Source organism: Astatotilapia calliptera, chromosome 5, assembly GCF_900246225.1.
Source record: "Astatotilapia calliptera chromosome 5, fAstCal1.2, whole genome shotgun sequence".
Classification (NCBI taxonomy): domain Eukaryota; kingdom Metazoa; phylum Chordata; class Actinopteri; order Cichliformes; family Cichlidae; genus Astatotilapia; species Astatotilapia calliptera.
The window spans coordinates 12,835,440-12,848,792 of NC_039306.1; the positions used below are offsets into that span (position 1 = coordinate 12,835,440).

The following is a 13,353-nucleotide window of genomic DNA, read 5'->3' on the forward strand; positions in this document are numbered from 1 at the left end:
TTTTTATTCATTAGCCCTTTATTTAAAGTGCAGAGAGAATTTTTTTAAATTTACTAATCTAAAATATTTTGGATGGGTGTGGAACTTAAGAATCTTTGTATGAAATGAACCTACTGCAATCCAATGAAGATGCTGTACCTGAGGTTAAACTGTATGTTAATATTTTCCAGTGACAAACACCTTGATTTGACTCATTAAAATCAGTGGGATTTGGCAGGTGGTGGAACCCTATGATCCAGCATGGTGTTACAGCCTGGGAAAATGACTCACCTCAAAATCCCTCCAAAAATGGTTTTGTACTATGAGCTCTGATGGTCTTGTTTTCTTTATGGATCAGCTAAGAGATCAGCTGGTCTGTGCTGCTGCTGTGGTTCTGAGATTTTCTGCACTTTGGGGATTTAGCTATCTGCATTCTACAATATATCTGTAGATCTTACATTGGTTTTTGAAGTTTAAGTGAATAAAATCATTCAGCGGGTTACTTATGAAGGAAAGTGCTCAACACAAAGCTGGAAAAAAATGTCTGGAGTTCAGTGGACAGGTATGGTCAATATGGTCAGTTGTGTTAAAAAAAAACAAACAAACAAGTAATGCACAGCTACTGTTGATATAATTGATTAAAACTGTAGGCAACTGAATGATATTTAAAATGATTTTAAATGCATTGTGCAGTACTGTTTCACATTTAATGTTTACTGCCAATGAAACATATTATTCTCAAAAAGAAGAAACAAAACAAAACGATGAATAACACGTGAAATGTCCCACTGACATCCAAAGTGCTTCATTTCCACCTTAATTTTCTGCTAATGTACTGCAGTAGTCAAAATGAATCACCTTTTAGGTCCTGGAACCTGGTGAGAAAGCCAAATACTGAATTGAGGCTATTCCTGTCTCCTGTAGAGTCTATAATACTTTAAAAGTTGTTAATGTGAGCTCTGAAGTCAGTCCTTTCACTGCACAGAATGGCTGCCAGTCTGCAAATGACCTCCTTTTTCAGACTCTGCTGGACTTCAGCTTTCCTTCAGTTTATTTTAAGAACTTAAAACATATTAAAGCTGTTTTTTTGATAAGAGACTGGACTTCAAGGAAGAGCTGACTGATACCAGCTGAAGTCAATAAAATGAACCATAGCTAAGACTAACCATACAGTAAATTTATTCTCAACATTCAGCGATTTAATGTTTCTATCTATCCTATTCAGATTACATGTCACATAATTGTCATGTTTCGGTTGTGTACAGGCAGGAGAAGGACCCACACGCAAAGCTCACGACAACAAAATTAAACTCAAAAAGCTGCTTTATTGCATAATGGCATGGAAAACTAAACTAAACTGGGCCGTGGATAACTAACACACATCGAAACACAGCCATGAGGGAGACTACAACACTGACAAAGAGAAACACAGGGCTTAAATACACAGAGGGATAACGAGGGAATGAGACACAGAAGGAGAGCACAGCTGGGAGTAATCAGGCTGGACGAGACAAGGGAAGCAAAACTAGAAACGCTGACATGAGACACGGACCTTCAAAGTAAAACAGGAAACACACTGACTGAACTTTAGACATGCAAACTTAACAGCAACTCAGAAGACAGAACATAGGGACCTGAAACATGGGACAGAAAGGCACAGTAGACACAACGTGGACATAACAACGCCACAGGGAAAGATTAAAACAAAACACAGAACCTCTTAGAAAATAAAATAGGAAACATAATGAAACGCAGGCATGACTACATGAACTTAACATAACAGACATGAAACACATGAAGGGCAAGGGAGACTTAACAGGGGTTGGAAGACACAAGGGGAATCTAATAACAAAGAACTAGAAAAACTCATGAGCTTAATCATATAAACATCCAAATAAACTAAACTCAAAACACTGGGTCATAAGACCCAGGATCGTGACAATAATGAGATAATCTGAATATAAATTTAATCGAAATAATGCAACATTGTTTATCAAAATGTGTATGTATTTTCATAGATCACACTGGGGATTGTTATCATCTTTACCACCTGTTTCTATAGCGTTACTGTGATATGGGCAAAATGTTGACTAGATCATCACTGGTGATGAGAACTAGTTGCCGTATGGACAGCAGTAAATGGTCTATTCTGAGACTTGAAATAATAAACTCAGCACTTAGACAAGGGTTAAAGGCTTAGTCACATCCAAGTCTTGTCTCAAAGCTCATCTCATATATCATCCTCTCTGACACAGCTGTAACACTGTATATGACAATAGGTCAATAGTGCTTAGCATTTTAGGTATCTACCCTTAATTATGAGGCTCATGTCTAAGATCAATAAGTAAGAGTTGTAATCACTCAGCTGCTTTCCTGGGTATTCAGCTGCTAGTCTACATCTCTTCCATTTCCCCATGCTGTCAAACTCAATGTTGAGATCATTGCTCTACTCCAGTCATTTTCTTGCCTGCCTTGTTTGACCCAATTAGCCTTGGTTTTGCATGCTTTAAATCTGAGTGCTCTGCCTTTCAGAATCTGTTTTTTGATTTTGCTGAGTCAATCGCATGCTGGCACACCATTCAAAGGGTACCTTTGGTACCTACATGGCCTGGTTAAAGGAGAAGTTTTTACAGAAACACCGTTAATATCCGGTCATACCTAGGAACCGCTTCAGTTCCCGCCTGGTGGTTGGAGTCGGATAGTTTAGGATTGCAGCAATTTTCGCCTCCACCGGGCGGACCTGTCCAAAACCAACCTGCTTACATAGGTACGGGACTGTTGCCTTGTCAAACTTGCATTTAGCGAGATTGAGGCCTCATCCCCATCCAAGCCTCCATCTTCATCGTCATGCTAATTCATATCACTGCTGGGATTCTGTTCCGCTATGATTGGTCATCGGAGTATAATCATTAGATAGCTTAACTGAATTCTCTATCTCAATAAATCATCTTCAATTCTTCCAAATGATCCTTACCTAATGAGTTTGTTCACACACTGTCACTCTGTTTACACCACAGAAACATCCTATTATAGAGAGTGTGTGATACTTTTCACAGTACAATCCTCTTAAAGGGCTGTGAAATAAAATATTCCTTTAAGAGGGTTTCAATAAAACCAAAAAGAATAAACAGAGTTTACACAAGTTATGGAATTAATCTTGCAGGTCAACAGATGACTACAGTTGACATAGGATAACAGAAAAAAATATGGCTTCTTATAAACTACCATTAAAGTTACTCTATCAATAACCTCTGGATTGATTTTCTTCAATTAACTGTAAAACTCCACCGATGAAAGTGTACTCTGAAGTGGTGCTCTTGCAGAAGCAGCTGGTTTGTGACATTCAGAACCCTGAATAATCTTCACTGAGTGACTTTTTAATTTCCTGGAAACAATCAATTTCATCAGGTGTCACATTTTTCAAAGAGTGCAAACTTTACTGCAGGATCAAACCACATGTACAGATGGTCTTGAGCTTGTGATCAAAAAGCATGTCTAAAACCCCTGGAGTGAGTTTTCATTAAAGCTATGTGGAGTTCACTCTCTGACTTCTGCAATATGTCTGTGTGTGTGTGAGTGAGTGACTCCAAGGCTGAATGTGTATAGTATAGGTTATATACTTCTTTGTGTGTGGCCATGAGTAATTTTGTGTATTCAGCAGCTAAGCAGAAGCGTCCACAATGTTTTCCTGCCTAATAAAACAATTGTACCAGAGTGTGCATACTGTATGTGCGTTTGACCTCTTCTCCAGAGGAGATAATGAGCTTATTATGGAAGGACACGAAACAGAGATTAAAGAGTAGATGAGAAGAAGCAGAGGGACGGAGGGACAGAAGGGGGAAAAAAGAAGTGGCTGGGTGATGACAGAGAGAAAGACAAGAATAGTAAGAGACACTAAGAGGGTCAGATTAGATGTAGGTGTTTAGAGAGGGAAATGAGAGGAAAAAGTGTTGTCAAGGAGGCTGGTGGAGTGGGAGGTATGGATGGATAGGAGGATATGAAAGACAGAATCAAAGATGGAGGTACAGATAACGCCATACAGGGATAAACCAAAAAAGGAAGGATGGGGTAAATGTATAAGAGAGGAGAAGGAAGGAAATCATGCGGCAGAGACATCGTTTGATTGAAGAAGTTACCAATAATTCCTGTGATTGTGTGTGTGATTGTGTACGTGCTTACTGACAGAATGAAAAACTGGGTGCGAGAGCAAGCAAGAGAGTGAGAGAGAGAGAGAGACATAACAAAGCATAAAACTGCAGAAAGACAAAAAACTAGCACCATGCTGGGTCTTTTTCATGTTGCTTTTTCCCCCCTTTTGGGAAAAGATAGGCAAAGCAAAGCACCAGCTGAGAGTTTTGGAGGTTGGATGTGGGGGTGGTGCGGTAGGGAGGTGGGCTGGGGTGGAGATAGATGGAGAGTGAGTGTATAAGAAAGCAGGGTGGGGGTGCAGCCTCTCCCTTTCTCCCTCTACTCTCTTTTCCCTCAGTGTCTCACTTCTCTCGCCGTTTCGTGCAGATTTTCCGTGAGCTGAACAAGGGGGAAGAAAGAGCAGGAAAAAGGAAGAGAAGGGCAAGAAAGACAAGGAAAACAGGATGGCTGAGGTGTTTCTGAAACTAAACCTGGGTAATTAGGTGCTACGCTGGAAAGGGAGAAAAAAATTGAGGTTGGTAGAAGAGGGCGGAAGAAGAGGAGGTTATTTCCGAAAAGCAAAGGAGTAACAGTGTTGTAGAGAGGCAAGGGAGGGGAGAAAGAAGAAACTAGTACATAGAGTGCTGAAACTTATAAGCATTCCGGATAAACAGTTACAAAGAAGTTAAAAGAAAAAAGAAGCAAAAACAGAGACGAGGGAAGATTGCATCCGGAGCTGACAGGTGAAACTCGGCTATCCAGGATGGACAAAGTAGAGCGAGTGATGAAGATGGTGAAGAGGATGTCACCAAGGAAGAAGAGGAGGGAAGGAGGGGGAGGAAGGGCAGGAGGACCAGGAGAGCTGGAGAGCCCAGATACCCTGTGTGATGAACTCTGTCGTTTCAGCCTCTGCATTAGCGGTGAGAAGCTGCATCTCAAAGTTGTGTGTGTATATGTGTTTGTGTGTGTGTGTGTGTGTGTGCATATGCGCAAAGTTTGATGTTGTTGAAGAGTGATGTGAGTGATATAGTGCTAGTGTGTTTCACAGAAATGTCTGCATTGTTTCTCTCTGTACTAGTGGCTTTGTTTACAACGTATGGGTTGGCTGCCTTTCTTATTAGATAACAGCAGAGCATATTTGTGAGCTCTCTGGCTGGCATGTCAGAATATATATAATATCAAGTGTTTCCTCGATGCAGCTGCTGTGGCTGGCAGATTGCAACACTGATGTGAAACATAGTGATTTGCAGACACCAGTGTGTGTATCTGTGTGTTGGTCTGAAGTGTTTGGTAAAGGAGAGATGTTTTCATTTCTGAGTAAAAAATGAAAAGCAGCATCTGTACTAGAAGGAAAAAAATGGTCAGATTACCTTAATTGGTTTCTGCACTCGTCTGAATAATGACTGTAACAGTGTATTTTAGTGATGCAGAGGTTAAAACTCTGATAGCAACATGTTAACAAAAAAGAAAAGAACGTTTTCTGACTGTGTTTTCTTGTTTTGTTGGACTTTCAGCAGTAAAAGGATATGTTTTAAAGGCAAACAATTTCCCTTTCACAAGTTTGACCTGTGCATTGCATTTGAACAGTAAACTTGTTTCTGTATCCGCGGTTGGAAACCCTTTCTTCTAATATAGTGTTGGATCAGTAGTTCCTCTATAACTGAAAGGAAGTGCCGAAATGTTTGAGTTATTTTTCTTCTCCAGAGATGTTGGACTGTTCGTCTTGTTTTTGTGACTCTGTTTTCCAGTGTTGTCTGCTACTCCATTCAGTTAATGAGTTACTGCTACTGTTTAATTAGCTCTGAGCTGGCTAGTGGTGATGCTACAGCTTGTTGTCTACCTCATGTTCTTCAAAGACTTTGTAGAGAGTTTCACAGAGGGTTCTCTTTTTAATGCAATTTTGGGATGATTTTTTCTTGCTTTGATTGTAAACAAACATTAACAAGAGGGAAAATGAGTGCGGTAGGCAAAAGTCAATATAGAGAAAAAGCCTAAGCGGTTTAAGATGTGTCAGAGAGGGAAAATATGAGTGTGCATATTTTCTTCTTGAGCCTCACATATCCCTTCTCAGAACAATATGTCTAATCACTCAGCAGATACTACAGCAGCCTGACTTCAAACGCCATCAAACGACCATCAGAGAACCAAACATTACACTGCAGGCTGAGAAAGGTCACTTTCAAAACAAGAGAGAACTCGGGAATATCAAGGCAAACATCCCCCTCTGTTCTAGCGCAGTAGATTATGTTTTCTTCTTCTTTCAGACAGCATACTCCATTTGCTGAATACTTTCATCACATCTTACAGCAACAGGAGAACAATGAAATGTTTAGTATGCCTAGTATGAATTGCAAACAAGTGGGTCTGATGAAGGGATTGCTTCACCAATAATAATGATGTATAACAGAAATTTCCGTCCTCCAACGAGAAATTGGTATGTGCCCTTTTTTGCATTTAAATTCCCTTGTGTGCTTTCAATCCCACTGAGTGTTCTTCAATCCCTGTTGTACCCGTCCTCAGCCAGCAAACCAAAAAATTGTCCAGCTGTTTATTACTGCTTGTAAACCACACTGGCTGATTGCCAACCACTAAAAAATACCCTGATAAAATGTGAACAAAAAGATTGGTTAAAAGGTCCATTAAAGCTTTACACACAATCTGTTCAAATAAGCTCAATAAGCTGGTCTATATCGTGACTCAAAGATAGATAGACAAATAGATAGATACTTGGGATATATGCAAAATAAAAATAGTACAGTCTACAATAAACAACAAACATTTAACAAAGTTAAAGTGCCACAGGAGTTATACTGGGAGAAAATGTATGTATACAACAGTAATACAAAAACAACAAAGAAAAGAAAAAAAAACTAAGCAAAAATAAGACTGATAAATAAGAGAGTAGTGCAAATTGCATTAATAAATGATATATACACTATTAATCCAAGAAGAAACAGCATCATGAAGGTATATTCGAAAAACACGTGTAAATATGCCTGACATGTGATCAACTGTCACAGAACGAGTAGTTATTATACTGATTTATACAGCTTTATAGAGTAAAGCAGCAAAAGACAGAAATGTGATACAAAGCTGTTCCTTTTAAATTTGAGGTAAACTTGCTGTTGTTGATATTTAAAAGGGATCTTTAACAAAATGCAGGTTGTTACACAGTTTTCAAATACATTTGAAGTCAAGTATTTAGAAAGAGTTTTTAATTAAAAATATTCCAACTTATGTTAGTTAGGGTTAAGCACATGGATAAATATATAGTTAGGCATAACATGGGAGTTTGGATACTGTAGATATGATCATGAAAATTAACCTTAAGAATCTTCAACTATTAGTATGTATTTTGTGGGATTTTGCTTTTAAAAAAAGTAAATAAAGCATATTCAAAGTCTTTGTTTCAGAACCAGAACAGTTTGCTAAAACTAGATCTTACTGGGATATTTAAAAGAATCAGATGTGTTAAATTGAGATAGTGTGAAACTGTAATCCATCCTCCCACCTACTTTTATTCTAAAACTCTTTCAGAATTGGTTCGTGCATGTGTGTGTTCTGGAACCTAAATATACTCCCGAGCTGCTGAGCCTCTGTATTATTTTCATGCGAGGACATTTTCATCTCTAATCTGCATATTATAATTGTGCCTGATGCAGTGAAATTATCAGTTCCACAGTGAAACTCTCGCCGAACTCCTGCAGCTGTGGACATATATACTGCAAACTAGATGTGTTACTGCGGTGGGAAATTGCCATTAGCTTGCAGACATATCCCACTCGAACTCAAACCAATCATCTATCAAACCATCAGGTTTGCTGGATATATAGATAAAATAATCCTCCTGCACATTTCGGAGCGCAGGCATGTTCGCACACTACAAGAACACATTTTAGCGTGACTCTGTGACCATTTCAATTTGCTAAAAAGAGACTGAAGGAGCATAAAATGTCCCTGCATTAACAAAATCCCAAAGTCAGACTACAGTGGAGTATTATATCCCTCTACACAACAAATACTTTTCTTTTTTTCAAAAAGCCATCTCAGAGCTGGTTGGACTAAGTAGTATACAAACCATATCTTGCTTTATTGTTTCTTTGTAAAGCATGGTATTACCTCTAGAGTACTACTGTGATCAAGTTGTTTGGGGATAAAAAAGAAAGCAAAGTACTTTGGTAAAATTTGTTAGGCTTGGTGAAAACACAATACTTTTACAATGGCCAGAAAATTGTGAAATCAACTGAATTCAGTCCAATACATGAATAAATCAACTCATTATATTTATACTGTACATTAGGATTTGAAAACAGTTTGGAAGTGCACATCAGTGTAACCAGTGTTAAGAAAGCTGTTGCTGATTTCTAGCGTGGGGTGTACTTTTTTGTATGTGTAGAAGGTAGAGCTGTTACATGTCAAAGTGTCCTTGGGATTTCTGAAGCCGAAATTGCCTTCAAGGCATCCATCACTGGGAAGCTTTAAGTGCGTAGAATAAATCTCTCTATAATTTTGTGTGACTGTGTGAATTTTAATTATATTGTGACGTGCTGGATTTGTAATGTAAAATATATACTACAAAAGCATTTTATCCATTCCAGTTTAACTTAGACTGTGAAGGTTTTTGACAAAGAAAAAAAAAGTCACTTTTAGGCTATTTTACTAGATAAATTAATGCTGTCCTGCATTAAGAGTCAAGTTGGCAGCAAACAACTGTCACTTTAGAAGGCCCCTTTTCATTCTGACCATCATATTTCTGTTACAAAATAATGAATCTGGCAGGTGAATGTGGGGATAAAGTTGTGAACAGATATTGGATTCCTAGGTCATTTACAATTACTCATGTGACTGAAAGGCCTTTTAACTAGGGAAAAAATAAGACTGAATGCATATCAAAAGGAATGCAGATCGAGAGGGAAATCAGTCTGTTTGACCTCCTAAGACCCGAACTCTTCCATGGCATGCATTTTTAATTTCTCTTTGATATTTGGGCATATTGGAACCCGATGAATGTAAAAACAAAGAATTACCAGATTTTTCTTTTACCTGATTTTTGTTTCTAAGAAAAATGAGAGCCACATATGAGGATATTTGTTTAAAATTTTGATAGATCAGTAGCAGTATAATGTCCTCATAAGTGGATATCAGGCCCTTGTAGAGCAAAATTTAGTATTTTGGTCTAAATAACCCAAAATGTGATGTCCATTTATGTGGACGCCAGGTCCTAGGAGGTTAAAGCTGATCTCAAAAGAAGAACAGGTTAAATAGCATGAAGAATGGGCTACGTTAGCCTTTAAAGAGAAGGGTTATAATCTAATGTCCCTGTACAGAAATAACAGATCACAGCAAACACAGGATTTATGTAATAGTGCAGTTGATGATACTTGACATAAAAACCTTCTCCTATATAAAATCATACTGATAACATTGCACCACCTTAGTCAAACAGAAATACATTTCCAATCTACTTTCAATGATGACATATGAACCCTGCTTCTGGGTCCAAACTACTCTGCGTTTAATAAGGCTGTTGTCTTTTTAACGTGTTTTAATGCTTTGTATCTTGCTCTGTTTAATCTGAACAAGCCCCTAAAAACAGTCAGTGATTACTGTCTTGTGATATTTGATTGGGTCAGAAAAGAATCACTCTGAGGCTAACAAACATTTGGAATGGCTACATGAAGCTAAAAATCAGAGATTGCAATGCATAACATGCAGCAGTATATGAATGATCGTGGATGTGGATAGATAATCTCAGTTGTTCTGCTGATTAAAGTTTGGTCCATTTACAGCATCTTTGTCATGCGATTGCATTTGTCTCTAATTATCAGGAACCCTCATGTTAACTTTTATCGACGGGAAAAACGTTAGCGTTCATCCTCCAGCTTCACTGTGCTCAAGTTTTTATATTATCCTAACCATAGCTCTGTAGCTAGCCACCACGTAGCACACCATTATATGCCAGCTAGACCAACTTTAGTAATCTTACAAACATCGCTGCATTTTAGTTTTCTGTCTTCATTTATGTCTGAAGTGATAGCAGAGCTGTATCTTTATTTTGTATTTTTCAGAAATGCCTCAGTCAGGACATGGTGTCAACAGCTAACGACATTTTATTATAAAGTAGAACTTTAAACAAAAAGAAGCTAGAGCTGTTTTAAGTATGTGTAAAATGTGATTTGGCTTTTGTAGGAGTCTATATTTAAACATCCTAATTATTTTTTACAAAGTACAGAAATCTCTTTTTAAACCAACAGTAAGGAATTATAATATTTCTATGTTGTTTTATCAGTGCTTACATGGGGTATTTTTGGTGTTAAAAATAAATGACTGATATGACTTTGTTCATATTTTATTTCTTTTAGAACTCATTTCTTTCACAGTCAGTTTAAGGACCTGTTTGATATAAGCAAACTTAAATAGCTGGACTAAAATATATTTTTGAAATGTATTGATTTTTCTATGGTGCTACTATTGTAATTTCTGTTGTAATTATTATGCTAGCTTTGGTATTTGTTAATGAAATAACAGACATGTGAAAAGAAAGTTTTCACAGGACTCTATGTAGTCCTGTAAAAATTAACTGCACTCTTACTTTTTCCCTTACCCTTACTGAGGGTAAGTAGCAGAAACGTGCTGCTAGTCAAATACACTGGATTAACTGATCATTAGCCAATTCAACAATGTCTATAAAAGCAGAAGTTTGCACTGTTTGCTTCTTTGTATTGCTTCCTCAGAATGCAGGTGAACAATGACACACTTCAAAGAAATGGAGGTTGAGGCATAATTACCACTAGGTCAGACCATGCAATGCTCAGAGAAATTGCAAAAAACCCAAAGTCAGACTCCAAAGGCTTCAGTTAGCATGATAAGAGTTCATGACAATAAAATTAGACTAATAGGACTAAAACATGCATGGCTTATTTGGAAGGGCTGCCAAGAGAAAGTCTCCTCTCACTAAAAAGACAGCATATAATGGCTTATGTTTGTAAAGTGGCTTCTGAACAAACCATAAGACATCTAGAACAATGTCCTTTGGATAGATGTGGAGATCTCTGGCAATAGTGCACAGTGCCACGTTTAAAAAAACCAATCACAGCACATCACCATCAATATTTCATGCTAATTGTCGAGCACTGTGGTGTGGGGGTGAGGAATTGAACTTGTTTTACAGTCATTTAGACTTTGGAGTCATTGACCTGAGCATGGACTCCTCTGTATAACAAAGACTCAAATCTGAGCCCATATGTCTGGCATCTAAAGCTTGGCTGAAACTGGTAACATGTTCAGCAAGGCAACAGGATCTAAAGTACACAGCAAATCTACAACTGATTGGCTAAAAAGCAAATCAGTCCAAGATCTGGACCAGATCTCAACCCAATTGAAAGGCTGTAGCAGACCTTAAGAGCTACATAAATGTATGTCCTCAATCCTCAGTAAACTGAGGTAAGATTTCTCCACAACAGAGACTAATAAAGTTGTACAGCAACTTATTGCTTCAGGTTATTGTTGCTAAAGGTGATCCTACACCCTCTCCCGCTCTCACAGGACTCCATATAGCCCTGGGAAAATGTGGGTTTTTTTTTTTCAGACCAATGCTCTTCTCCATGCACCGTGCAAGTAGGTGAAGTTGTGCCAGAAAGTTACTTTTTTCCCCCTATTTCACTATTTAATTCATTATTGACAAATTCAGCCACTTATTGTCTGACATCAGTCACGGTTTTTGTTAACTTTTTTACTGTTACCTTCATTTATAGACATCCTAACAGCCAGAACAATAAGTCTTCAACTGGATATCGATTTTCTGCTATTCTGATATTGCTGTCTACATCAGAAGACTCAGCAAGAATTGGCACTCGCCACCAGAGACCTAAAATGGCTTGTCTACATTGTTAGTGCTATAATCAGTAAGTTTTTTAAGTTGGATTTACAGTGTAGAAGTGGAAAAAAATCTCTAAAAATCAATGCAAATTATCATTAAAAAGAATCCAGGGTGCAGCATTCTTAAACATGTCATTGCATTTATTTTGAGGGGCTATATTTGCAGCTGAAGTGACCCACTTTTGCCTAAGGGATCAACAAGGCTCATCATACCATCTTACTTATCTCTTTGGCTACAGCAAGACTGATAGCAGTGTTATCATATCATCTCACCAGAGAGAAAACAGCACAGTTTAACGTGAGAGTGCTTACCAAGTGATGTGACAGTGATGATAAAGGTGCATCCAAAATGGTTATCCCTGAAAAATAAATAATTTAACATCAACCTGTTATCTGATGTGACTAATAGCTGCTGGACTGATTGGGACATGTCATCTTATTTAAACTTTAAACTTTAAAATTATAGACATAATGCTGTCATTTTTTATGTGATATACTAAATGATTTACATTTTCTTATGTGCAAATGTTGGTTTCTAGTATTTTAAAACATGTTAATACAATTCTATTAAATACTCTACCCAAATTGAATTGGAAAAAAAAGAGTTTTTATTGCCTGAAAACAAACAATCAAACAAACAAAAGAATCCAAAATTATCACAAAAAAATGGAACACATGGTAGCAATAACAAGCAAAACAGACACTTAGACAAAGGAAAAGACAAGACAATAATGAGGGCAGTGCACAGAATCACAAATCACGTGAAGGAACCAGAGCAATACAGATGAGTAGACTAGCAAAGGTAAAATAAGAAATAACAGACAATCACCAAAGAGCAGTTAACAAGTTGACAGAGACAGGGGAACAAAGACGAACAAAGGCACTAACAAAAAGACAAGACTGAGCGATGCAAACATGAAAACACTGAGCACTAGAAACAGAGGAATGAATAATAATTCAATTCAGTTTTATTTATATAGCACCAAATCACAACAGCAGTCACCTAAATACATTTTATATTGTAAGGAATACAGAGAAAAGCCCATCAATTAAACGAGTCCCTATGAGCAAGCACTGTTTGGTTGGCTTTTTGGTCCATTTTCTGTTTTCTAGAACTTATCCAGATTCAGGTTGTAATGTTCCAGACAGAAGACTGTTTTAGAACTTCAGTTTCTGTGTGGTAAGTTTGGAGAGGTTTTTTTATTTTGATATCTTTGTTTTTGGACCAGTTTATAGACATTTGCAGTCTTGGTTAGTTTTCTTTTTGCTCAATCTAAGTTGCCCAGCTGGCTAACCAGGAAGAATAAGCTGAGATTTGGGTGTCCTGCCCATCTGAAGGTGGAGTTTGCACAGTTTAGGAATGTGTGA

The 13,353-nt window shown here is 37.7% G+C and overlaps 1 protein-coding gene across 1 annotated transcript in view; it reads left to right on the forward strand.

Moving 5' to 3' along the window:
* Positions 1-4,414: 4,414 nt before the first annotated feature.
* The window catches only part of LOC113022170 (glutamate receptor-interacting protein 2-like), a 181,780-nt gene continuing 172,841 nt past the window's right edge, over positions 4,415-13,353 (forward strand). Inside the window, exon 1 of the mRNA XM_026167298.1 lies at positions 4,415-5,027. Coding sequence (XP_026023083.1) covers positions 4,871-5,027 — 157 coding nt within the window. The 5' untranslated portion in view covers positions 4,415-4,870. The remainder of the gene's footprint in view (positions 5,028-13,353) is intronic.